Genomic DNA, 24,300 nt, shown 5'->3' with positions numbered 1-24,300 from the left:
TTATATGAAACTCTGGTTAGATCCCATCTGGAGTACTGGGGTTTCATTCTAGATATCACATCTCAGGAAGGATTTACTGTAGGGTGTGCAGGACAAATTCACCAGTATCATAGCAACGCTAAAATGGTTAAGTTATGAGGATTAGTTGCATAGACTTGGCTTGTGTTCCCTTGAGTATAGAAGATTAAGAGGTGATCTAATTAAAGTTTAAGATGATCAAAGGATTTGATGGCTTCTTTCCATCTACCCTATTTCCTCTGGTGGGGGAGTCCAGAACAAGGGGGTATAACCTTAAATTTAGAGCTAGGCTGTTCAGGGCTGATGAAAGAAAACATTTCTTTACACATAGGGTAGTGAAAATCTGGAACTCTCTTCCTCCAAAAGCATAAGAAATAGGAACAGGAGTAGACCATTCGGCCTCTCGAGCCTGCTCCGCCATTCAATAAGATCATGGCTGATCATATGCTTCAATTTTCACATTCCCATCTAACCCCGATAACCTTTGATTCCTTTGCCTAACAAGAATCTATCTCCCTCTCCCTTAAAAGTATTCAATGAGTCCGCCTCCTCCACTTTGAGGCAGAGAACTCCAAAGTCTCTCAACCCTCTGAGAGAAAAGAATTTCTCCTCATCTCTGTCCTAAAAGGGCAACCCCTAATTTTAAAACAGTGCCCCCTATTTCTGGACTCAACCAGTAGAGAAAACGTCCTATCAACGTCTACCTGTCGAGGCCGTTCAGGATCTTGCATACTTCAGTCAAACATTTGGGGCTAGATTAATTGAAAAATTCAAAACTGAGTGTAACATTTTTTGTTCATAGTTTAAAGGGTGATTGAACTAAGGTGGATAGATGGAGTTAAGATTAAGATTAGCTTAATTCTAATTGAATGTTGGAGCAGGCTTGAGGGGCTGGATGACTTACTTCTGTTCCTATGAGGCCAGGTCTATCGCATGAGAAGGTGACAGTTGAAGGCTGTCAACAGGTTTGCAATTGTTACTGCAATTTAAAGTTAATAGAAATAGAAGGAAGTAAATGAGGGTGATGGGTATGGAGGTATCCTGAAAACAAGTCATACAAGTGGAAGGATTAACTATTGCTTCCAATAATAAATATTTGGGAAATGACAGTTGTTAACCTTAAGGGTTTTTTTAAATGATAAAACGAGATTCCCCAAATACATTACGATGAAGGGTGTTGGACAGTTTGACGAGTTTGAATGTCAATCGAATAATTTTCAGTGCTAGTCCTACAGATGGAACTTCCAGAAGGCAGACAAAATTTTCTTGATAGAGAGGAAAGGCTCTTTAGGTAGAATCAGGAAAGCTACTAGAATATGTTCTGTGTTTGAAATTCATATTCAGATACATTTCATTTCAATAATAAAAGCAATGCTTTCTACATCACATATGAATATATTCTTGGCTCAATAGTCTGAGTTGTCTTGAATGTTCCTGCAATAAAGTTTGTTTAACACAGGCCCTCCCGCCCCCATTTTCATTCCTTTCGTGACCTCAGCATGTCCTAAAGTGCTTTACAGCCAGTGAAATACTTATAAAATGTAGTTACTGTTGTAATGTAGGAGCCAATTTGGCACAGCAGGATCCTCCAAACTATAACGAGGCAAATGACCAGATACCATCAGGGCAGTGCCCTAGGTCTAACCATCTTCAGCTGCTTCCTCAATGCCATCCCCTCCATCATAATAGGGGATGTTCCCTGTTTGAACAGTGTTCATTGCCATTCATGGCTCCTCAGGTAATGAAGTAGTTGATGCCTGCATATAATAAGACCTGGACAATATTCCTCCTGGCTTGATGTGTGATGTGTATGTTACCTAGCACTTAAGTGCCAAACAATGACATTCAGCAAGAGAGAGTCTAACCACCTGCCCAAGACATTTAATGATGATATCCCCATCTAATCCCTCACTATCAACATCTTGGGAGTCACCATTGACCAAAAGCCTAACTGACCCAGCCGCATAAATATTTGGCTATTTCAGCAGGGCAGAGACTGAATTCTGTGCCAAGTAACTTATCTGTTTCTCCAAAAACAAGTCAGGAGTGTGATGGAATACTCTGCACTTGCTAGAACGAGTGCAGTTTCGTCAATACTCGAGAAGCACAACTCCATCCAGGACAAAGCAGCCCACTTGATTAGCACCCCATCCACCACCTTAAACATTCCCTCCACCACCAGCATAAAACAGCAGCAATGTGTACCATCCACTGCAGCGATTCTATCAAGGCTACTTTGAGAACACCTCCCAACCCGTTACCTCTACCATTCTCTGTTTTTCACCTGCATGCTGCCCCTTGGCGCCATCATCTGGGAACACGGCGCCACTTTCCACGTGTCCACTGATGCCACCCAGCTCTACCTCATCACTGCCTCTATTGACTCATCCACTATCTCTAAATTGTTGGACTCCTTGTCTGACATGCAGTAGTCTATGCAGAAATTTCCTCCAATTAAATATTGGGAAGATCAAAGCCAAGGTCTTCAGTCCCCATTACGAGCTCAGTTCCCTAGCCACCAAGTCATCCCCCTTTCTGGCAACTGTGTGAGGCTGAACCAGACTGTGTTTGCAATCTTGATGTCATTTGTTTTTGTTTACTCTCGGGATCTGTGGTTGCTGGAATGGCCAGCATTTATTGGCTGTCCTCAAATGCCCTTGAGAAGATGGTGATGAGCCTTTAACCACTACAGTCCAGTGTAGTGTAGGTAAACTCACAGTGCTCTTAGGGAGGGAATTCCAGGATTTTAAGTCAGCGATGGTGAAGGAGTGGCAATATATTTCCAGGTCAAGCATGGAGGTTAACTTGCTGGTGGTGATGTTTGAATGCATCTGGCCTTATCCTTTAGAGTTCTAGAGGTCGTAGGTTTGGAAGGTGCTGCTGAAGGAATCTTCCTAAACTGCTGAAGTGCACCCTGTAGATAGTACACACTGCATCTACCATGTGCCAATGATGGAGGGGGTGAATTTTTAAAATAATTTGACCACAAGATGAGCTTCAGACCTTATATCTGCACTATTGATAAGGTCTATTTCCATTTCCATAACATTGCCTATCTCCATTCCTGCATCAGTTCAAATGCTGCTGAAACCATTAATGTTTTTGTTACCTCTAGACTTGAATTTTCAATGTATTCCTAGATGGCCTCTCATGTTCTACCCTCCATAAGCATGCAATCATCTACAATTCAGCTGCCCGTGTCCTAACTTGCACCAGTCCTGTTCACCCATCATCCCTGTGCTCACTGACTATGTTGGCTCCTAGTTAAATAACACATAGGGCAGGATTTTCCGCTCGGCGTGCAGGCACGGGCCCGACATGCCCGAGCGTGAAATAGTACGCGATGACGTCAGGCGGTGTCCCGAGCTGCTCATGCACTCGTGCAATGTTTCAATCGGTGGGCACATGTGAGAGTTGGCAGTGCTCCCCCGGACTATTAAGAAGCCTATTAAGGCCATTACAGTATTAATTAACTGCTATTTTTCATTGCCCCAACCTTACAGTTGGTGGGCAGGTGAATCGGCCGGGCGGCCTTTGCATTTTTAAGAAAACTTCATCCACAGGTGGGATGAGGTTTCCAACATTAATTAAGAAAAAATGTTTTGACATAATTTTTATTATGTTTCTGTTCATGTGAGTGAGTTCTATGTGGGGACATTTTTTCCCGATTTTCAAAAGCGTTATCTTTGATTTTAAAATTCTTCAGTTCCCTGAGGCAGCTCTCTGCCTTCAGGGAGCTTTTAGTGTGCGTTTTTTGTGCACAGACTTTTGCGCTTGCCCTCCTCCCGCCCCCACCCCAGCAGCGCTGAGCTTCTCAGCTCGCCCTTCATGCTGGCTGTCCATTAGTTGGTCAGCCAGTGTGAAATCGTGGGCAACAGGCCGTTTCCTGGCCGCTTCCAGGCCCGTTCATCACGTCTGCCCGATGACCTGAAAATCCTGCCCATAGATTATAAAATTATCAAACTTGTTTTCAAATCTCTGCATGCCTCGCCACTTCCTTTCTCTGTATTCTCCAGTTCCACAATCCTCTTGAGATACCTGCACTCCTACAATTCTGAGCCCCTGAATATCCCCAATTTTAATTGCTCCCCCACCCCCATCCATTGGTGACTGTGCATTTAGTTGCCTAGGCCCTAAGTGCTAGAATCCCTCCCCCCACAAATTTCTCCGCCGCTCTACCTCTCTTTACTCCTTTACTACACTCCTTAAACCTACCTCTTTGACCAAACCTTCAGTCATCTTCCCTAATATCCACTAATGTGGCTTGATGTCATGTTTTGTTTTATAACGCTCTATGAGGTGCCTTGGGACATTTTATTACATTAAAGGTGATATATAAATACAGGTTGATGTAACTGTATTAGGAAAAGGACGGCAGGCAAATTGGAACATCTCCACCTGCAAACTCCCCTCCCAGCCACATACCATCCTGACATGGAACTTTCACGCCATTACTTTATTGTCACTGGGTCAAAATTCTGGAACTCCCCAACAGCTCTATGGGTGTACCTTGATTAGATGGACTACAGCTGTTCAAGAAGTCAACTCGCAACCTGCAGCCACCTTCTCAAGACCATCTACAGATACCAACCTTGCCAGCAACGTCACATCTTGTGACTGAAGATATAAAAGCAATATCTAATTTTGTGTTCGTTGAGGAGTAAGTATTAACCTGGATGCTGGGGAGAACTTGCCTGCTATTCTTTAAAAAAAAATGCCATGTGGTCTTTACATCACCTTTGAAAGCAGACGGGTCTTGGTTAAATGTCAGTTCCAAAAGATGGTTTAGGCCCTGTTATGACCATGCCAAAGTTAATTGCTGCACAAACCTAATCCCAGAGAAAAACTGGTTTTCGAGCCATACTCTTTTTTTTTGTATTCTGAAACAAAAAGATAATGTGCCGATCTCAGCAGCAAGAAATCCAGTAACACTTTTGGGATTTTAAAAATTAAAAGTAAAAGTTTTATTAACAAGAAGAAAAGATAACACAAGATTACCCGTTACAAAGTTAAAAATAGTCTTACAAAACATTCCCCCAAAAAGACCCTCTACTTGGTTGGACCCATAAGTAAACACCTTCCAGGCAACATTCCCTTATAGATGTTTAACACTAAAAATGCAGCAATATTACCCAAGGCAAACTGCTGTAGTTTTAATAGACGCATACCACATGACCCCTTAAACACTCTCCCACTGTGCTGCGGAAATCCAAAACTGCTTATTGTAGCCAAAGACTTTTCTGGTTTGAAGGGATGGCTGATTCAAACTACAACTTCTCCCAGCCTAGAGCTGTTTCCAGGGGATCTTCCTCACATAGCCAATAGCCCACAGCTATGGCTAACAGCTATAAGCTCCATCTAACAGCCAACAGCTAACCACAGTAACTCTAAAATACATTTTTCCCCCTTTCACCTCAGCTTCCTTTATTCTCACACCTCTTTGGAACTCAAATCCTTCCAAATATAAAATTTTTCATATTTCTATTTTTTCTGCTTTCAGGTCAATAAAATGTAATATACCTCTTCTGTTTTTCTGTGGAACTCTTGCAACGTGCAAACATGTTTCTTGTTACCTCTGACTTCCCTTTGATATTCAAACAAACTCTCAACTTATCTAAAAATGCAAATGTTAGATCCAACCAATTCATTTGTACCCCAACCCCTCATATTATTAACAAAGCGCAAACCTAATGTCTCTATCCTTTCATGTTTTAAACTCCCCAAGCAATCTGTCTTCTACTAACTTTTTCCTAGCTTAATTAAATCATTTACGCACATGCACACAGACATGCAGCCTTTTTCACAGAATAACAAAATATTCCCCAAAATTATTAAAATATAACATCCATTCTCATGGTCTTCATGCACTCCTTTTACCATATGCAAGGAGCATATTCAATGCATCTGGAAAGTTTAGCATATTAATATAAAGACCATAAGACGTAGGAGCAGACGTAGGCTATTTGGCCCATCGCGTCCGCTCCGCCATTCAATGAGATCATGACTGATCTGATGATCCTCAACTCTGCTTTCCTGCCTTGTCCTCATAACCCTTGATTCCCTGACTGATTAAATATCTGTCTATCTCTTGAATATACTCAATGACCCATCCTGTACACCCCTCTGCGGTAAAGAATTCCGCCGATTGACTACCCTCTGAGAGAAGAAATTTTTCCTCATCTCTGTTTTAAATGGGCACTCCCTTACTCTGAGATTATGCCCTCTGGTCCTAGACTCTCCCACAAGGGGAAACAACCTCTCAGCATCGACCCTGTCAAGCCCTCTAAGAATCTTATATGTTTCAATAAGGTCACCTCTCATTCTTCTAAACTCCAATGAGCACGGGCCCAACCTACTGTACCTCTCCTCATAAGAAAATCCCTCCTACCCGGTATCAACCTAGTGAACCTTCTCTGGACTGCCTCCAATGCCAGTATTTATTTCCTTAGATAAGGGGACCAAAATTGTTCATGGTATTCTAGGTGTGGTCTAACTAGTGCCTTGTATAGTTTTAGCAAGACTTCCCCATTGTTATACTCCATTCCCTTTGAAATAAAGGCCAACATTTCCCTATTACTTGTTGAACTTGTATGTTAGCCTTTTGGGATTCATGCACAAGGGCTCCCAAATCCCTCTGCTGCAGCCTTCTACAGTCTTTCTCCATTTAAATAATATTCAGCTCCTCTATTCTTCCTGGCAAAGTGCATAACCTCACATTTTCCCACATTATATTCCATCTGCCAAATTTTTGCCCACTCACTTAACCTGTTTATATCCCTCTGTAGACTCTTTGTGTCATCCTCACCACTTGCCTTCCCACCTATTTTTGTGTTGTCCGCAAACTTGGCAATAGTACATTCACTTCCCTCAACTTAGTAATTAATATATATTTTAAATAATTGAGGCCCCAGCACTGATCCCTGTGGCACTCCACTAGCTGCAGATTGCCATCCCGAAAATGCCCCCCTTATCCCAACTCTGATTTCTATTAGTTAGCCAATCCTCTGACCATGCTAACATACTACCCCCAACACCATGGACTCTCATCTTATAAAGTAGCTTTATGTGCGGTACCTTATCGAACACCTTTTAAAAATCCAAATACATTACCTCTACTGGTTCCCCTTTATCTATCCTGCTTGTTACCTCCTCAAAGAATTCTAATAAATTTGTTAGGCATGCTTTTCCCTTCATGAAGCCATGCTGACTTTGCTAAATTAGGTTATGTATTTCTAAATGGTCTGCTATCACATCCTTTATAATAGACTCCAGCATTTTCCCAATAACAGATGTTAAGCTAACTGGCCTATAGTTACGTGTTTTTCTGTCTCCTTCCCTTTTTGAATAAGGGTGTTACATCGACCGTTCTCCAATCCTTTCGGACTTTTCCAGAATCTAAGGATTCTTGGAAGGTTACTACCAGTGCATCCACTATCTGTGCAGCTACTTCCTATAATATCCTAGGATGCAACCCATCAGGTCCAGGGGACTTATCAGCCATTAGCCCCATTAGTTTCCCTAGTACATTTTTTTCTAATCATAGTTATTGTATTTATTTCCTCCCTGCTTTTTGCCCCTTGATTATTTAGTATTTTTGGAATGCTATTAGTATCTTCTACTGTGAAGACTGAAGCAAAGTATTTATTCAACTCAGAGATAAAAACAAAAAACTGCGGATGCTGGAAATCCAAAACAAAAACAGAATTACCTGGAAAAACTCAGCAGGTCTGGCAGCATCGGCGCAGAAGAAAAGAGTTGACGTTTCGAGTCCTCATGACCCTTCGACAGAACTAAGTAGAAATTATTTCACCCCTTTCCTATTTCTACTTAGTTCTGTCGAAGGGTCATGAGGACTCGAAACGTCAACTCTTTTCTTCTCTGCCGATGCTGCCAGACCTGCTGAGTTTTTCCAGGTAATTCTGTTTTTGTTTTTTTATTTATTCAACTCCTCTGCCATTTCCTGGTTCCCCATTATTATTAAAAAAAGTCATAAAATTATTATATTCCCCAATAAATTATTATATTCCCCTTTATTATAAAAATAGTCAATATTTTTTCCAATGGAATCCATAAATTACATCAATTTTTATCACTAAAATTCAACAATAAATGATTTGTTTCTCTTTCTAATCCTGTTTTGATCACTAGCTTTCTGGTCAGATAATAGTCTGCTCAAACTCTGTAGATTAACAACCTAAAAGACAAAGGGGAAATACCAGCTGTGATAGGAGCAACCCAGATAAAGTCACGGTGAGTTCACGCTGTCCTTCGGCTTTTAGGGAAATCATTTCAAGGACTGGGAGGATGTTGACTGTGCAGATGTTTCAAGGGGAACTCACTGAACATTGTTTTTCCCTATCAACATGTTGCCTTTGTAAAACAAATCAGTGAGCTCATCTCTAACAGTAGATGTTGTTCTTTGAATATCTGAGTTTGATGGAGATCCACAAGCCTGCTGATTGGCAAACATTTGCAAGGACTATTTCTCAATCATATAAGGAGCTATATAATTCGAAGGTTGAACCAAGTTAACAAGAATTTTACAGTAGCTAAAGGCAAGGCAGTGAGTGAATCTTGCTGTCAGGCATAGCTCAATTGGTAGCATTTACATCTAAGTCAGAAGGTTGTGGATTTAAGTCCCACTTCAGAGACTTGAGTACATAATCCAAGCCTGCAAGTCCAGTGCAGTACTGAGGACTGTTGCACTGTCAGAGGTGATGTCTTTCAGATGAGATGTCAAACTGAGGCCCTGCCTGCCCCTTCAATTAGATGTAAACGATCTCTTGGCGCTACTGGAAGCACAGAAGGGGAGTTCTCCTGGTGTCCTGGCCACTATTTATCCCTAGACCACAAAAACACAACTTAATTGATCTTTGCAGTTTACAAGAACTTGCTGTGCACAAAGTGACTGCAATGATTCCCTTTGTTACAACAGTGACTACTTCAAAAGTACTTCATTGGCTGTGAAGTGTCTTGGGGAATCCTGACATGATAGATGCTATATAAGTAGAAGTGTGTTGTTCTTTGAAGAGCAAATCGTCAAGAAGGGGAAGAATATCAAATTCTTTGTTGTTTTGTTAGTCATGGCAGTAATTGAACCTTCAGCTCAGAGTTCACTGAGCAGCTGGTTGTATTTTGAATTTGGGTTCCTGAGGTTTGGGATGTGGAACTAGTGCAAGTTTGCTGTGTTCCAGCTCATTTGTCTGTGCACCCATTTCCTTGGAAATCTCACAGGCCAGACCACTCTTATTGTTCTCTGCATCGAACAACGTCCATCCTGCCTTGTTTTTCTAGAACTTTTTCCATCAATTTCCTCAATTTTTAAATAAATAACTTTGTGAAAAACTTTCTTATTAGCCCTTGACAAATGCCACCAAAGTTGATCTGTTTAATTCCAGCAAATTTTGTTGTTTGAACAATGTTATTATACATCTGTCCCTTTTAACCTGGCAGTTCTACATTGGATTTGACAAGAATACATTTTTAAATGCTTTTCATGAAATAGATGAAGTACATAGCACTACTGTATTACAACATTCCGTTGACCTATTCGTAGTAATTGGTGGGATTTTTTTGCATGTTATCCCTTTTATTGATTTAACTACTTTTACATATATAATCAGTCGGTTATTGGAGAAAGTACTCACCTAAGTAAGTTGTTTAGTTGAATCATGTCACTACCTTTTGGATTTGCATCTTCATTCCAACCAGATAGGCCGTACATAGTACTGCACTGGAAATGCCTGTTTTGCCAACACTCTAAAAAGAAAGTACCTGTATTTATAGTGCCTTTCACAGCCTCAGGATGCCCCCAAAGAGTTTTACAGGCAATGAAGCAATTTTTGAAGTGCAGTCCCTGGTGTAACACAACCAACAGTCAATCTGTATTCTGCAATGTCCCACAACAGCAATGTGATAATCACCAGATAATCGGCTTGTTGGTGTTGGTTGAGGGATCACTCTGGCCCTGGAGACCAACGAGATCTCCCCTGCTCCTCTTTGAAATACTGCAGTGGGACTTTATGTCCACTTTAGAGGGCAGACGAGGCCTTGGTTTAGTTTCTTCCAAAAAAAGTACCTTTGTCAGTGCAGTGCTCTCTCAGTACTGCATTGGGACAACAACCTGAATTATGTGTTCCGTCCCTTGGAAGTTGACTATATGACCTCTATCTTGGAGGCGAGTGTGTCACTAAATGAGCCACGGCTAAGATTTGGCCAAGCACCTTATCTCACCGGTTATAGGTCCGCTGGGGGGAAGTCAAGTGGGGGCACATTAAAACTCACCATAACGCAGAACAAAACTGCCCCTGACCACAGGATCAAGCTTTATCTAAATGTAGCATGTTATGATGAGATTAATGTTGTTAATGTAGTGTACAAACATTTTACAGCATATTCAGACAAAATTCGACACCAAGCAATGTAAGGAGAAACTAGGATAGGTGAGCAAAAAGCTTTGTCAAAAACAGGTTTTAAAGGGTGTATTAAAGGAGGACAGGGGTTTGGAGAGGTTTAGGGAGAGAATTCCAGAGTTTGGGGCTTAGGCTGCTGAAGGCACCAATGCCATTGTTGGAGTGATGAAAATCAGGGATGCTCAAATGCCAGAATCGGAGGAGCACAAAAATCTGAGTTGTCAGGTGGATAAGATTATACAAATTGGGAATGGCAAGGTCATGGAAGAGTTTGAACACAACAATGAGAATTGAGGCATTGCCTGATTGGGAACCAGTGAAAGTCAGAAAGCACGGGGATGATAGGTGAAAAGGACTTGGTCGAGTTAGAATTCAGGCAGCAGAAAGGACTTGATGGATATTTGCAATTTAATGAGGTGTGAGCAGCTGCATGAGCTACCCAAGCATAGGTTAGGCTGTCAGCTGATCCACTTTCTGGTAGTATTTCCTCTGCAAATGGATCCTAGCATCCAGCTTGTGGGACTGCAATTGTGGCTTCCTTCCCCTTGCACATGGTGGGCTTTTTTTTCCAAGAGCAGACCTGATTTATGATGACTGTATTGCAATAGAAATTATAATTGTAATAAGGCTGGGCACATTGAGTGGAATCTATCCAATGCCATAATTATCTAGATACGACCTGAATTCACGTTAAATCAATGTGTTATTTCATGGTCACTACTAGTTCAAGGGAGTGCCTCTTAACAGGGTCAAGTATCCTCACACCAGAGGTTTGTCTGGGATTAGTCTTCAATGTGCAGCCATCCTGGTTAACTATGACTATGTTTGAGCTGCTGATTTAATAGTGGTGTTGAAGAGAATGGAACTTATATATAATATTGCAGTTTTGTGCCATTAAAACCCTTTTAAATTTTTATTTTTCCTGCACACTGTTCTGATCTAAAAGTGATAATTTGCGCAGGCCTAAATGTGTGTGCTGACTGTTCCAAAGGCAGCCCTGCCATATACATGTCCCACATCCTTGGGATCAGTAGATGTCAACAGGTTAAGAATGAGACCTGTGCATAGGAAAGGGAATTCTCCTTTGAACAGGAATCGGAAAGGAATTTCATTTCCTTCAACACTTGTCTCCTTTATCTTAGTTTGGCTTGCTTAGGTAAGACCCAAACAGGTGTACATACAAAGCTAAATGTTTGTCCATGGCCTCAACCCCCACCCCTTCTCTTTGTTACCCTCTCCAACCTTACAACTCACTGTTGGCACTGAGCTACTCAATTTTCTGCCTCTTGTGAACTCCATTTTTAATAGCTCCACAAGTGGCAACCATTGCTTCAGTCGTCTGGGCCCTAATTACCTCCTCAAATCTTTCACCCTCTTCTCTCTCGCCTCCTTTAAAACGCTACCTTTTTAATTAAGCTTTTGCTCAACAGTCCTAACATCATCTTAGTGGCTACTTGGTGTCAAGTTTTGCCTAATAACATTCCTGTGAAGCACTTCGGGATGTTTTACTATGGCAAAGAAGCTATGTAAATACAGGTTGTTATTTTAGCTCTTGATTGGGAAAGACTACAAAGAGAATTCACTCAGGAGGAAGCTAAGTAGAACTGAGCAAATCCTGTTGTATCCTCTTGCATCCTCTAGTCCTCACGATCCAATCTTAGCAACTGTTCCCCTGGAGATTCAAAATTCCAGTTACACTTGTGTCATCAACAAAGGAATGGGTGGGGATGTTGCGATGGGATAGTAGTTGGAGTTTGCACCAAATAACAACAGACCATTGATATCTGAATGTCAAACACTGATTCCTCCTCCCTTGCATTCAACTTAATCATTCAACCCTGTGAGAAATGAGGGAACTCTTTCCTTTGTCTCAAATAAAACTGGAGGTGGTGTTTAAAAATGATGAACCTTTGTGGCCTTTGATAATTTGTGGTAGAAATTAAAACCCAACACAGCTGTGTGCACATAAGAGTATAAGTGTATTTATTGACCATCGTGTGCATAAGTGGAGTTTATTTTCAATTTCAAATTTGCTTAATTCAGATTATTCATTAATCATTTTTAGCATTAAGTTCACACTAGGCAGTTCACATTGTTTGTTGAAAATTGTTATAAATGCATTTCTAGTGCAGAAACAATTGAATTGTTAATAGTCTATATAATATGTATTGACATATTTCTAGTAGTTAAAGGATATGTGCCCATTTGTGGATGTGAGAGTGTATATTTGAACACTTGTATGTATATTTGTGGTTATTTTATATGGTGCAGATGTATGAAAAGTAACATTGACTGTTGAGTACTTAAGAGAAATTTGAGCTGATTAGAGAGAGCCAACAAGGATTTGTAATGGGTTGGTCATGTCTCACAAACCTAAATGAATTTTTTGAGGCTGTAAGTAAAACAGTAGAGAGGGGAATGTCTATGGATATAGTGTATGTGGACTTCTATAAGGTATTTGATAAAGTTGCACGTAAGAGATTGTTAGCTAAGTTTGAAGCCCAGGGAGATTGGTTAGACAGAAAGTAGGAACAATGGGTAAGTACCTAACTTGGAAGGAAGTAACTAGTAGTGCCCCACAAAGATTTGTGCTGGTGCCTCAACTAGTCAATATTTTCATTATGACTTGGAGCTATATATCCAAATTTGTGATGGAATGAAGATTGATGGCATAGACAGGAGCAGAAAATTACAAAGATATGTTGATAGATTAAGTGAATATGTAAAACTGTGATAGATGGATTTCAGCACAAGTGTGAGATCATTCATTTTGGATCAAAAAGGATAGATCTGAGTATTATATAAATGGTGAAAACCTAAGAACAGTGGCAACCCAGAATGATTCAGGGGCCTATGTACACAGATCACTAAAATGTAGTAGTCGGATGCAAAAGATAATAAGAAAGGCTAATGGAATGTTAACCTTTATAATTACAGAGCTAGACTATAAAATGGTGGAAGTTTTGCTACAGCTTACGAAGCCCTGGTTAGACCACAGCTGGAGTACTGTCTACAGTTCTGGGCATTGCACATTTGGAAGGATATATTGGCCTTGAAGCATTCACCCAAATGTTAGAAACATAGAAAATAGGAGCAAAAGTAGGTAATTCAGCTCTTTGAGCCTGCCCTGCCATTCAATATGATCTTGGCTGATCCTCTTATCTCAACGCCATACTCCCGCTCTCTTCCCATACCCCTTGACGCTTTTAGAGTCTAGAAATCTATCTTCTTAATTATATTCAGTGACTTTGGCCTCCACAACCTTCTGTGGTAGAGAATTTCAGTTTCACCACCCTGTGAGCAAAGAAGTTTTTCCTCATCTCAGTCCTTAATGACCTACCCTGTATCCTGAGATGTGACCCCGTGTTCTTGACCCCCCAGCCAGAGGAAACATCATCGCTGCATCCAGCCTGTCCAGTCCTGTCAGAATTTTATACATTTCAATGAGATCCCCCTCTCATTCTTCTAAACTTCAGTGAATACAGGACTAGTCGACCCAATCTCTCTTCATACGACAACCTTGCCATCCCAGGAATTAGTCTGGTGAACCTTTGCTACACTGCCTCTATGGCAAGCATATCCTTTCTTAAGTAAGGAGACCAAAACTGCACACAATACTCCAGGTGTGGCCTCACCAAGGCCCTGGACAGCTGTAGTAAGATATCTTGCTCCTGTTCCCAAGCCCTCTCGCAATGAAGGCCAACATACCATTTGCCGCCTTAACTGCTTGCTGCACCTGTGTGCTTGCTTTCAGTCATTGGTATACAAGGACACCAAGGTCCCTTTGTACTTCAACATTTCCCAATTTATCACCTTTTAAGTAATACTCTGCTATTCTGTTTTTCCTACCGAAGTGGATAACTTCACACTTATCCACGTTATACTGCATCTGCCCACTCTCTCAACTTGTATACAATTGCCTTGAAGCCTCTTAACATCTTCCTCACCATTCTCATTCCCACCAATTTTCGTGTCGTCAGCAAACTTTGAAATATTGCATTTGGCTCCCTTATCCAAATCATTCATAAATATTGTGAATAGCTGGGGCCCAAGCACCAGTCCCTGCGATACCCCACTAATCACTGTCTGCCGCTCTGAAAAAGATCCATTTGTTCCTACTCTCTGTTTCCTGTCTGCTAACAAATTCTCAATCCATACCAATATATTACCCCCAATTTCATTTGCTTTAATTTTGCACTAACCTCTTATGTGGGACTCAAAAGCTTTCTGAAAATCCAAATACACCACATCCACTGGTTCTCCCTTATCTATTCTGCTAGTTAAGCCCTCAAAAAGCTCCAGCAGGTTTGTCGAACCTGATTTCCCTTTCATGAATCCATGTTGATTTTGCCTAATCCCATTGATATTTTCTAAGTGTCCTGTTATTGCACCCTTTATAATAGACTAGCATTTTTCCTACTAATGTTAGGCTAACCAGTCTGTAATTTTCTCCCTCTCCTTAAATAGTGGGGGTACATTTGCCACCCTCCAATCTGTTGGGATTGTTCCAGAATCTACAGACTTTTGGAAGATGACAACCAAGGCATCCACTATTTCCATAGCTGCCTCCTTTAGTACCCTGGTATGTAGATTATCAGGCCCTGGGGATTTATTGGCTTTCAGTCCCATTAATTTCTCCAGCACTATTTTTTTAGTAATTCTAACTAATGTTACCAGAGATCCAAGGCTTAGATTAAGAGGAGAGATTACATAAACTAGACTTGTATTCTCTGGCATATAGAAGTTTAAAGAGTGTGTTCTAAATAAGATGTTTAGGATTTTGAAAAGAATTGGTAGGGTTGATAGAGAGCAACCTTTTCCGCTGGTCAAGGAATCTAGGACAGAGGCAATAACCTTAAAATTAGAATCAGGCCATTCAGGACAGAAATTAGGAAACTCCTCTGCACACGGTGGTAGAATTGTCGAATGCACTCCATAAAAAGCAGAACTTGCTAGTTCAAATAATTAAAAATCTCAAATCAATAGATTTTTTTTGCTAGACCACAGTTTATGGAGTCAAGGCAGGTGGATGGAGTTAAGAAACGGATCAACTATCTCATTGGATGGCAGAATGATGACAGTGGTTGTAATTATAGTGTGACACATTTAGGAATTGATAATGGCAGAATGTGCAAAAACTAAGGACCAAATATATGACTTTAAAAGTGGAGACAGCATTATGACATCATCACTTGTTCCCTGCTCAGAGCCTTGCTGTTCCTGTATCCAGTGGCACATTAATTAACATTATTGTAAGTCTACATATGAAAAGTGAATGAGAAAAGTCCCAAGTGGACAAAAGTAGATTGCAATGATCAGCCATGATCTCACTGATGCAGAACAGGCTTGAGGAGCTGAATGGCCTAGTCTTGTTCCAATGATGGGAATTACAAATGGAGAAAAGTACATTTTTGTCAATTTATGTGCAATCTCCAGTTATTTAGAAATCTTTCTGGTTAATTGTTGAGTTAATAGCTTTGCCTATAACTGCAAGGTCTTTATTTTTTTAATTTCTGGATTGTCTAATTGTGTCTTGTTTTTCAGTGACTGAAGCTGGCTTTGGTGCTGACATTGGGATGGAAAAGTTCTTCAACATCAAGTGCAGAGCCTCAGGTCTTCAGCCTCATGTGGTGGTACTTGTGGCAACAATCCGTGCCTTGAAGATGCATGGTGGAGGGCCCAGTGTGAGTAGATGGTGTAAACATTGGAACAGGTGAAACTATTCAGCCCCCTGAGCCCCCTCTTCAATTAGATTGTGGCTGATCTGTCTCTACCAGGAGATAATTTTGTGCCATGCACAAACCTATTTAGACAACCAAGGGAAGATACAATGAGCAGAAATGAATGTTTGAGAATAGGAAGTAAAATTTTGAATGCCATGTCATTCACTTAAGCAGCTATGAACATTCAAGAGTTTGTCTGTGAACCCAATGGTCCAGTGCTGTGTCGTCCCCTATTCAATGGTAGCACACTTTCTCCCTGAGTCAGAAGGTCATGAGTTGAATTCCAAATCCAGGGATTCGAGCACATAATCGAAACTGACACACAAGTGCAGTACTGAAGGAGTGCTTGTTACAACCAATGCAGTTGGTAAAGTGGAATTATTTAAAAATCCCAGTGGGAAACTTTAAACAACTGTCATAACCTATAATTTTAAGTGTTATGTTTGAGATGCGACTCTAAATTCAGGAATCAGACCACCAGTTCTCGAGGTTTTATATTAAACTAAGTGAAACATTTTATTAATTTAAAACAAAAACAGAATTACCTGGAAAAACTCAGCAGGTCTGACAGCATCGGCGGAGAAGAAAAGAGTCGACGTTTCGAGTCCTCATGACCCTTCGATAGAACTTGAGTTTGAGTCCAAGAAAGAGTTGAAATATAAGCTGGTTTAAGGTGTGTGTGGGGGGGGCGGAGAGAGAGAGAGAAGTGGAGGGGGGGTGTGGTTGTAGGGACAAACAAGCAGTGATAGAAGCAGATCATCAAAAGATGTCAACAACAATAGAACAAAAGAACACATAGGTGTTAAAGTTGGTGATATTATCTAAACGAATGTGCTAATTAAGAATGGATGGTAGAGCACTCAAGGTATAGCTCTAGTGGGTGTGGGGAGAGCATAAAAGATTTTAAAATATTTAAAAATAATGGAAATAGGTGGGAAAAGAAAAATCTATATAATTTATTGGAAAAAAAAGGAAGGGGGAACAGAAAGGGGGTGGGGATGGGGGAGGGAGCTCACGACCTAAAGTTGTTGAATTCAGTATTCAGTCTGGAAGGCTGTAAAGTGCCTAGTCGGAAGATGAGGTGTTGTTCCTCCAGTTTGCGTTGGGCTTCACTGGAACAATGCAGCAAGCCAAGGACAGACATGTGGGCAAGAGAGCAGGGTGGAGTGTTAAAATGGCAAGCGACAGAGAGGTTTGGGTCATTCTTGCGGACAGACCACAGGTGTTCTGCAAAGCAGTTGCCCAGTTTACGTTTGGTCTCTCCAATGTAGAGGAGACCACATTGGGAGCAACGAATGCAGTAGACTAAGTTAGGGGAATTATTAATTTACACAGGTTAAAAAATATATATGTATACACATGGCTACAAATTACTACTATCATAGCTTTTAACAAATTTCCAAACTTATCTCCATTAAGGCAACAGCAACAGCCTTGATCAAACACCAGGCAAAACATTTTCACCTTACAAATTTAAAATGAGGTTCTTGTTATTTTGATTCCTGTGGAGCCAGTTGGAGGCTTGCAGCTGCCTTTTGATCTTATGTTGCCTCTGAAAACTACTGAAGTTATACCTACCAGCCCCATTGAATGTTAATTCTCATTGTATCAACAACCTCTGAACTAAACCTCTCTAACAATAAAACCTCTTTCATTGTACCAATTTTATTTGTACTATAAACATATTGCTTGGATATGTTGAACGCTGTATTCAAAAAATGCAAATACACTCTACCTCTCTGTTTACATCTCAAACTAATACATATCAAAGCCCCCAGACTAGCTAATTTTAATCCAGTTAAGACACACCCGCAGACTAAACCTCTATTTTAAAAGCAAAGTATTTTCCAATAATATATACATTAATAGCTTCATGACAGTGCTATACAGTCAGAGGTGACAACTTTCGCTTGAGATGTTAAACTGAACCCTCAGATGTATCAGATCTCATGGCACTGTTTGAGGAAGAGCAAGGGAATTCTCCCTGGTGTGCTAGTCAATATTTAACAAGTATTTAAAAGCACTTGATTGGCTGTGAAGTGCTTTGAAATGTTGTGAGATTGTGAAAGGTGTTAACTAAATGCAAGCCATCTATCTTGCTTATCTTTGCTGCAAAGTGTTTTTGTTTTGTTTGTACACCACCCAAAATTGACTTCGGTAAAATGTAAACTCTCACATGCATTTTTGTTCTTGTATCTGTTGACCTGTATCTAAACTAACGATTGTGACTAATTTGTTCCCTTTTAGGTCACTGCAGGCAAGCCCCTATCAAAAGAGTACACTGAGGAGGTAGGTACACTCCAGAAAGACCAGAAAAGCGTTCAGGTTTCCTGCCATTATGTAATCCTCGTTCTTGATGATTCTCTGTTTCGTACACTCAACATGTGATGCTGTCTTTAGCGCGTTGAAATCCAAGCTTGAACAAACTCTCATAAGTAGATAGAACCCTGCTAGAATCCAGGGTCAGAAGTAGATCTTGAGAATTCAATAGAAATGCATGTGCCTTCAATTACCTTAATAGGGTCATAGTGTTGCATATTACTGCTGGGGAGAGGAGATGTGATGGGTGGGAGATCTTGCAATTTGGAACTGCGTACTTTTGCTTTAGTGTTTTGGTTCACCTTTTCTAAGTTATTTACTCTCCCTACCTTTATAAGATAACCTTTTGGGTGCCTCCTATCGAGGGTGAAAAGTCCAAATCTGTCCAGTCTTTGCTCAGAACTCTAACAGTGGGAATCAGCTCATGCCTCTTCTCTGTACTGCCACCAACACTTGAATTTCTGTGTTGTGTCTCAATAGAATGATTAAATGATTACAAAACAGAAGGCAGCCATTCGGTCTGTCATGTCCATACAGGCTCACTGGAAGAGCTATGCAGCTAGCCCCACTCATCTGCCCCTTCTCTGTAGCTCTGCAAATCTTTCCTCTTCAGATGCTTATCCTTTTGAAAGCCGCGATTGAATCTGCCTCAACCACACTTAGGCAGTACATTCCAGATCCTAACCAGAGTAAGAAAAGGTTTATCCTTATGTCGCTGTTGATTCTGGATCCCATATGCCTTTTTAACCTCTCTCTCAACTTGTCTAGCCACCTTCAACGATTTGTGCACATGTATCTCCAGGTTTCTCTTTCTGCATTCTTTATTTTATATTGCCTCTCCTCATTCTTCCTACCAAAATACATCACTTCACACTTCTCTGCATTAAATTTCATCTGCCACTTGTCTGTCTGTTCCACCAGCATGACTGTGTCCCCTCGAAGTCTATCACTGTCATCCTCGCAGTTCTCAAACTTCAAACAAATATTGAAATTGTACCATGTGCATCCAAGTCTAGGTCATTAATATGGATCAAGAAAAGCAGCTGTCCTAATATTGACCCCTGGAGAACCCCACTATGTGCCTTCCTCCAGTCCGAAAAATAATCTTTCATCATTGCTGTTTCCTTTCACTCAGCCAATATCATATCACAGCTGCCATTGTCTCCTTTATTCAATGAGCCTCAACTTTGCTGGCAAGCCTATTATGTAGCACTTTATCAAATGCCTTTTGGAAGCCCATGTACCACCACATTAACCACATTACCCTCATCAGTCCTCCCTGTTAAACCATTAAAAAACTCGATCACATTAGTTAAATGCAACTTGCCTTTAACAAATCCATGCTGGCTTTCCTTAATTCACATTTGTCTAAGTGACTTAATTTTGTTCCAGATTATCATTTCTAAAAGCTTTCCCACCACTGGGGTTAAACTGATTGGCTTGTAATTGCTGGCTTTATCATTACACCCTTTTTCAATCAAGGATGCAACATCTGCAATTCTCCAGTCCTCTCACCCCATTGAAATTGACCTTCCTTAAATTAAGTAGTGCAGAGCCAGCGATATGTGTACACAATGATAAAAGGGGCCATGCAAGCTAGATTACAGAATTATAGTACTGTTATGGCACAGGTGGCCTTTTGACCCATCGGTCTGTACCGGCTCTCAGAATGAGTAACTCACCTGGTACCATTCTCCCTGTAATGCTGCTCGTTCTTCTTTTTCAGATAACAGTCTAATTCCCTTTTGAATGCTTCAATTTGACTTGTCTCCACCATGCTCTCAGGCAGTGCATTCCAAACCCACTGCATAAATAGGTTTCTTCTCATTTCATTTTTGCCTCTTTCACTAATTGCTTTAAATCTGTGGCCTCATGCTTTTGATCCTTTCATGAGCGGGTTTCAGTTTCTCCCTATCTATTCTGTCCAGATCCCTCATGATTTTGGATGCCTCTATCAAATCTCCTCTTAACCTTCTTTTCTCAAGGTAAACAGCCCTAACTTCTCCGATCTATCTTCATAATAGAAGTTCCTCATCCCTGGAACCGTTCTCGTGAATTTTTTCTGCACTCTCTCTATTGCCTTTACATCCTTCCTAAAGTATGGTGCCCAGAACTGGACGCAATACTCTAGCTGAGGCCAAACTAGTGCTTCTACAAATTCAACATAACCTTCTTGTTCTTGTACTCTATGCCCCTATTAGAGAGGAAAGCAAGTTGTGAGAAGAACACGGAGCCTACAAAGGGATATAGGTAGTTTAAGTGAGTGGACAAAAAATTAGCAGATGGAGTATAATGTGGGAAAATGTGATGTTTTCATTTTTGTGAGAAGAATAGAGAAGCAGATTATTTAAATGGAGGAAGACTGCAGAACGCAGCAGTAGAGGGATCTGGGCAGAGTGCTAGAACTGGTGCAAGGAGATCCAGGAAAGATGAGTTTTAAATAATTGTTGAGCAAGTTTTACATGGCCCTGCAGCAAACCTAAATATCTGTGCAGCACTAAGTGCACCAATAGTTCGGGCTCACTGGATTAAAAATTGAAAATTGCAGTTGTGCACGCACAGGTCCCTTAATCTCATTAAGGGGCCATTAATTGGCAGTGAACAGATTCCCTCTTCCCCACCCCTCCCCCCAGACATTCCTTTGAAAATTCTATAGGAAAAGCAGAATGGCAGAATGTTATTTAAATGATGATAGATTGGGAAACATTGATGTACAAAGGGACCTGGCTGTCCTTGTACACCAATCACTGAAAGCAAGAATGTAGGTGCAGCAAGCAGTTAAGAAGGCAAATGGCATTTTGGCCTTCATTGTGAGAGGACTTGCGTACAAGAGCAAGGATGTCTTAGGGCCTTGTTGAGACCACACCTGGAGTATTGTGTGCAGTTTTGGTCTCCTTACCTAAGAAGGGATATACTTGCCATTGAGGGAGTGCAACAGAGGTTCACCAGACTGATTCCTGGAATGGCAGGATTGTCGTATGAGGAGAGATTGGGTCAACTAGGCTTGTGCTCATTGGAGTTTAGAAGAATCAGAGGGCTCCTCATTGAAATGTATAAAATTCTGACAGCTGGACAGACTGGATGCAGGGATGATGTTTCCTCGGGCTGGGGGCTCTGGAGCAAGGGGTCACAGTCTCAGGATATGGGGTAGGCCATTTAGGACTCAGATGAGGAAAAACTTCTTCACTCAAAGGGTGGTGAACCTGTGAAATTCTCTACCACAGAAGGCTATGGAGGCCAAGTCACTGAATATAATTAAGAAGGCAATAGATAGATTTCTAGCCTCTTAAAGGCATCAAAGGTATGGGGAGAGAGAGCGGGATAATGGCATTGAGATAGAGGATCAGCCATGATAATATTGAATTGTGCAGCAGTCTTGAAGGGCCAAATGACCTACTCCTCCTATTTTCTGTTTCTATGTTTAATTCAATTCTGTCTTGGAGGCTTCAGGGCTCTGCGATGACTTCCAAGGCTGCGATTTTTAAATCCTCCCGCACTGGGCCCCGACTCAGCGGCCCTATGAAAACCTGACCCCAGGTCTCTTTCAGCTTCACCCCTAGCTACTTTAACACTACTTGTGAATTGTGTCGCCCATTTTTCCTTCCTATGTGCAGTACTTCTCACTACCTTGTATTATGTTTCATCTGTTATTGTTCTACACACTTGCATATTTTGTCCAACTTATTCAGTAATTTCTGAGTTGCCTCTCTGATTCCATTGCCCCCCCCTTAGTTTAGTTTTACCTGCAAAAGCCACCAATTTGCATTGGATTTCTGATCCTTACAAGATGCAATATCTGAAAACTGGTCATTGATAATTAGAAATAGTAGTGAGTCCAACACTAATCCTTGGGGCAACCTGCTCACTACTTTTTTTCTTAATGCCTCCATCCTGTTGGTTTCTACTATTCGGCCAATTTCTTGCCTGCCTCTAACTTCTCCCTGTAATTATTAGCTTAACTAATAAGTCTTTCCTGTGGAACTTTGCCATTTGGAAGCCTGGGCACTGCAAGTCATAGGGTGCATTGCAATCAACCTGGTAGTGATATTTACCATGGGCGAAATCCCCCCGCCCCCCCAAGGAGGAATGTGCGGGAGCGGGCTAGTAGGTTCCTGATCGGTGTCGCCATTTTACATGGGCGGGCCAGGAAGCGCTGTGGGGGGGACGTGGGTGGGGGGGGGGGGGGGGGGGGGGGGGGGATTCCCAGAGCCACGAGTGTGCTTTTTCATGCATAAGCACGAAAGTGTGCACGGATCTCACTGAGGCAAAGTGCTGCCTCAGGGAGATCGGCTCAGGTTTGAAAATTTCAATAAGGAAGGGAGGGAAAAATTACTGACATGTCCACTTATCTGCCAGAGTCACATGAGCTGGGACGTGTCAATTCCTTTTATTTAAGCAGTTTATGAAAATTTTAATGCCCCCACGAAACCTCATCCTGCCTGTGGATGAGGTTTCGTGTATTTTCAGAAGCCCACCTGGGCTCCCAGCCTACCCGCCAACCTTGAGGTTGGATGGGCAGGTCCATTAATCATGTTAATTACTTTTTAATGGCCTTAATAGGCCTTTGACAGTTCGGCAGGCACGCAGCCGATTGAGTTGTGCGCGCTCCGAACTGAAAATCTAAATGGCATGGTGTGACGTCGGGATGCACGCCCGACGTCACCCTGCGTCATTTTACGTGTCAGCAAGTGGGCCCCAGCTCCCCGACTAGAAGATTCTGCCCCATGTTTCTGAATATTCTGTTCATCCCAGTGAATTGTGTCCCAAAGGTGGAGCATCAATACAATGCATCCTGACCTGCTGAACATTTACAGCATTTCTGTATTACCCTAAGTTTCTCTGTGTAAGCTAATGTAATTGTTATTGTAGAACCTGAAGCTGGTGGCTGATGGGTGCTGTAATCTGCAGAAACAGATCAAGATCGCTCACCTTTTTGGGATCCCGGTTGTGGTTGCTTTGAATGTTTTCAAGTAAGTGCTGTATTGGGGACTCGATGAGGAAGCACTTTAGACATTGAAGAGGCCTTGTCCCACTCATGGAATATTGAACCACAGGTTCTCCATCTCCCTGAGAACTGTCTTCAGTGTCAAATCAGTCCAAATCAGCGTTAATGTTTGTGAATGAAGGAACTTCTCATCACTCGTCGTTTCCTCAAACTAAACAGGCAGAGAGCTGAGGACCAATTAACTGCACTACAGCTATGGGGGTTGTTGCTGTATCACCAGAATCTTACTGTTTGATCAAACAGCCCCATTGAGTAACCCCTTCAGATCAGCCCTTTGTTCACAGACCTATATTCACTCCTGTTATCACCTCGAGCTTAAAATTTTCATCGTCCTAATCAAATACCTTCATCACCTCATCCTTCCCAATTATAAAATAGTACAGTGCAGAAGGAGGTCATTCAGCCCATCGAGTCTGTGCCAGCTGTTGAAAGATTAATCCAGTAGCCTCAATCCTACTCTTTCCTCATAAACCTGCAATTTTTTACCTTTCAAGTAATTATCCAATTTCCTTTGTAGGGTTACTGCTAAGTCTATCCCCCACCCTTTCAGGCAGTGCATTCTAAAACCTAACCACTCATTGTGCCAAAAAAAAAGTTTTTTTTCTTACACTTTTGGTGCTTTGCCAATCATCTTAAATCTATGCCTTCCTATTATTAAGCCTTTAGCCATTTAAAACAGTTTCTCTTTATTTACACTATCCAAACCCCTCAGGATTTTAAAAACCTTTATCAAGTCTCTTTTTAGTCTTCTTTGCTCTTAAGGAGAATAACCGCAGCTTCTTCAATCTATCCACGTAACTAACTGTGATTCTAATGTCTGGAA

The 24,300-nt window shown here is 41.3% G+C and overlaps 1 protein-coding gene across 4 annotated transcripts in view; it reads left to right on the top strand.

The window, feature by feature from the left end:
* mthfd1l (methylenetetrahydrofolate dehydrogenase (NADP+ dependent) 1 like) overlaps window positions 1-24,300 on the top strand; it is a 230,782-nt gene that overhangs the window by 130,046 nt on the left and 76,436 nt on the right. For 3 of the 4 annotated variants that reach the window (XM_041182708.1, XM_041182707.1, XM_041182705.1), the window contains exons 21-23: window positions 15,975-16,114; window positions 18,401-18,442; window positions 23,342-23,442. In XM_041182708.1, coding sequence (XP_041038642.1) covers window positions 15,975-16,114; window positions 18,401-18,442; window positions 23,342-23,442 — 283 coding nt within the window. The remainder of the gene's footprint in view (window positions 1-15,974; window positions 16,115-18,400; window positions 18,443-23,341; window positions 23,443-24,300) is intronic. The other variant, XM_041182706.1, reaches the window with a different exon arrangement.

The sequence above is a fragment of the Carcharodon carcharias genome, chromosome 2 (genome assembly GCF_017639515.1).
Source record: "Carcharodon carcharias isolate sCarCar2 chromosome 2, sCarCar2.pri, whole genome shotgun sequence".
Classification (NCBI taxonomy): domain Eukaryota; kingdom Metazoa; phylum Chordata; class Chondrichthyes; order Lamniformes; family Lamnidae; genus Carcharodon; species Carcharodon carcharias.
The sequence above is the reverse complement of the archived record's forward strand: the minus strand, read 5'-3'. Positions and strand labels throughout refer to the sequence as shown.